General features: G+C 50.1%; 1 protein-coding gene across 1 annotated transcript; it reads left to right on the top strand.

Annotated features, from left to right (window-relative positions):
* Positions 1–175: 175 nt before the first annotated feature.
* Positions 176–1510, top strand: LOC123498701 (larval cuticle protein LCP-17-like). The gene is made up of 3 exons (XM_045246057.1): positions 176–427; positions 720–922; positions 1096–1510. The coding sequence occupies exons 1-3, from the start codon at positions 191–193 to the stop codon at positions 1271–1273; spliced, it is 618 nt and encodes a 205-aa protein (XP_045101992.1). The 5' UTR covers positions 176–190; the 3' UTR covers positions 1274–1510.
* Positions 1511–2500: the final 990 nt, after the last annotated feature.

Here is a 2500-nt window from a genome sequence, read left to right as displayed (position 1 = left end):
AAGTATAAAACACATGATGTTTACTTCAGACAAAAGGAAGAAGTCATCAAAAAAATCATATGCGTGAATGTTGTGCTGTGGGTGTGTGAGTCTAGCATTCGTCCTTCAGGGCGCAATTGTTGAAAGTAATAGCTGATAGCCTTGGCGACACGAGTTCCTCCAGCGGCACAGCCCCGTCCACCTGCCCAAAATGCCAGGGGTTGGTGGGTTGGTCCCTGCCACGGCCTACACCCCACCCAGAGGTACGAATGTGCGTGCGGTCGACCTTGGGGCACACACACACTCGCACGAAAAACCTTCAGAGGAAACCCTTCATTCTGCGACGGGTATAAAAGGGCCCGCCCGCCTCTCAGCATCCATCCGTTGCCCGCTCTCTTCGCTAGCACACGCAGCAGCTGCCGCAGCCACCACCACCACCATGAAGCTCGTGAGTATCTCCTACAGTGCTACCTTCAGTAGTCTTTAGTTAGATGGAGGGACGTGAGCTTCACGCCACGCCTTGTTTAGTGGATGGCTGATCCTCCGCCACGGGGAGCAACAGCCACGTGATATGGAAGCTTTAGTGACGTAGAGGCGTCTGCTGTTGCCGGGGTCACGGCAGCAGCAGCAGCAGCAGCAACATACCGGTGGAGCGTGAACTGCCATGAACGTTGCTGGTTGCCAGGCTACAGTAAGCTAAGCGTACTCCTTCACGTCCTCAAGTTTCACTTGTCTCGCAGGTCATCCTCGCCTGCCTGGCCGCCGTCGCCCTCGCCGCCCCCCAGGAATTCGCCGCCCCAGTCATTCAGATCGTGAGGGACGAGCGCACTGACCAAGGCGACGGCAACTTCAACTACCTGTTCGAGACAGAGAACGGAATCGCCACCAACGTACAGGGCGCCCCCGGCTCTGTGGGCCAGAGCAACATGCAGGGCAGCTACAGGTGAGCCTCGCCACTGGGAGCCTCGCTGTTCCTTCAAGCCAGTTACTGCAAACTCTTCACTTATGATACACATCGCCGCCATACTTGGATTTCCACAATCTTCCAGTCATCAAGTCATGCTAAAAGAGTTAAATGGTGCAGTAGTGACAGTTCCTTTCCTTTTCCTCGCACAGGTACACCGATGAAAACGGCGAGGTCGTTGAGGTCACCTTCATCGCTGACGAGAACGGTTACAGCGCCCAGTCCCCACTCATCCCCGCTGCTCCCGCCCACGTCGCCGAGCTCCTCCGCATCGCCGAGGAGCAGCGCGCCGCTGGCATCACCTTCGACGAACAAGGCAGGAGATTGTAAATGACCACACTAGATGACGAGCACGAGACACCTCGCGGCTGAGGCTCCTCGTGTGTGAAGCAACGGAAGCTCAAGGAACATCCTAAGAAATCTGAACACCAACATGAAAACACTCACACAGACACGCATTCACGACGCAGACACGATAAGGACTGGCCAGACACTCTGTGAGGTCTCTGTGTCTGTCCTTTGTATTTAGTCAAAGATATACTTGTTAATAAAAGATGCGAAGATATATCCTAATGTTTGCTTCCATTGGTATGAATGTGTTGGAGTCTCTGATTTTGAACAGTACAACATGATATCTAGGAGTATTTCACCGTCAATTTATAATAAACGCGCTCCATACTTCATATTCGTTCATCTGAAGTCAAATATGAACACAACAGCAAAAATAAAGTAAAACGTTAAAAGTTACAAATTTCTTTAACAATCTTTTCCCGTACGGAACACACAAGGCATTAAATGATTTAGATTACCTAAATCTTAAAGTATCAGGTCAGCCATGTGTCTTATCTTTATTGCAAGCCTCAATCAGTTAATAGTCTTTTAATAGCAACCATACCAATGGGAAAAATTAATAAAGAAAAATGAAATCCTGAATAAAGTTTGCGAAAAAAAAATTAACAAACTGAAATTTCACGTATTATGTATTTATGAGAGAGAGAGAGAGAGAGAGAGAGAGAGAGAGAGAGAGAGAGAGAGAGAGAGAGAGAGAGAGAGAGAGAGAGAGAGAATGAGGGGTGAAAAAACAGGCAAATGAGGGGAAACAAAAGATGGAGTAAGCGACGAAAGACAGACAAAGAAAACGTGAAGAGTAGGATGGAAGGGAGGAGGAGGAGGAGGAGGAGGAGGAGGAGGAGGAGGAGGGAAGGTGAAGGAGGTCGAGGGGCGGATGATGAGGAATGGAGGAGCGTGTAGGGGAAGGGCTGGCAGTGACTAAATGGACGGGAGAAAAGGTGAAGGGGTGAAGGGGCAAGATGAAGGAGGTGAAGTTACATAGTGAAGGGCGGCGAAGAGACGTAGCGAGCAGGGCGGAGAGGCAAGGCTGGGAAAGAGGCGGGGTGTGGATGGTGGAAGTGAGGGGAGAGCTGGAGAAGAGGAGAGGTTAAGGAAGGGAATGAAGATGAAAATGAAGGTGATGTAGTGAGGAGAGGAGAGATGGAAAAGAAGAGAGGTTAAGGAAGGGAATGAAGACGAAAATGGAGGTGATGTAGTGAGAGAAGA

The sequence above is a fragment of the Portunus trituberculatus genome, chromosome 48 (genome assembly GCF_017591435.1).
Source record: "Portunus trituberculatus isolate SZX2019 chromosome 48, ASM1759143v1, whole genome shotgun sequence".
Taxonomy (NCBI): Eukaryota; Metazoa; Arthropoda; class Malacostraca; order Decapoda; family Portunidae; genus Portunus; species Portunus trituberculatus.
Note: the sequence above shows the minus strand (reverse complement) of the source record. Positions and strands in the feature narration are given on the sequence as shown.

Bases quoted from the DNA above. Each gene is read 5' to 3' on its own strand.
- LOC123498701 (XM_045246057.1), top strand. From the start codon at position 191: ATGCCAGGGGTTGGTGGGTTGGTCCCTGCCACGGCCTACACCCCACCC. The intron at 428-719 runs GTGAGTATCTCC...CTTGTCTCGCAG, and splicing joins CCACCACCACCATGAAGCTC to GTCATCCTCGCCTGCCTGGC. The intron at 923-1,095 runs GTGAGCCTCGCC...TTCCTCGCACAG, and splicing joins AACATGCAGGGCAGCTACAG to GTACACCGATGAAAACGGCG.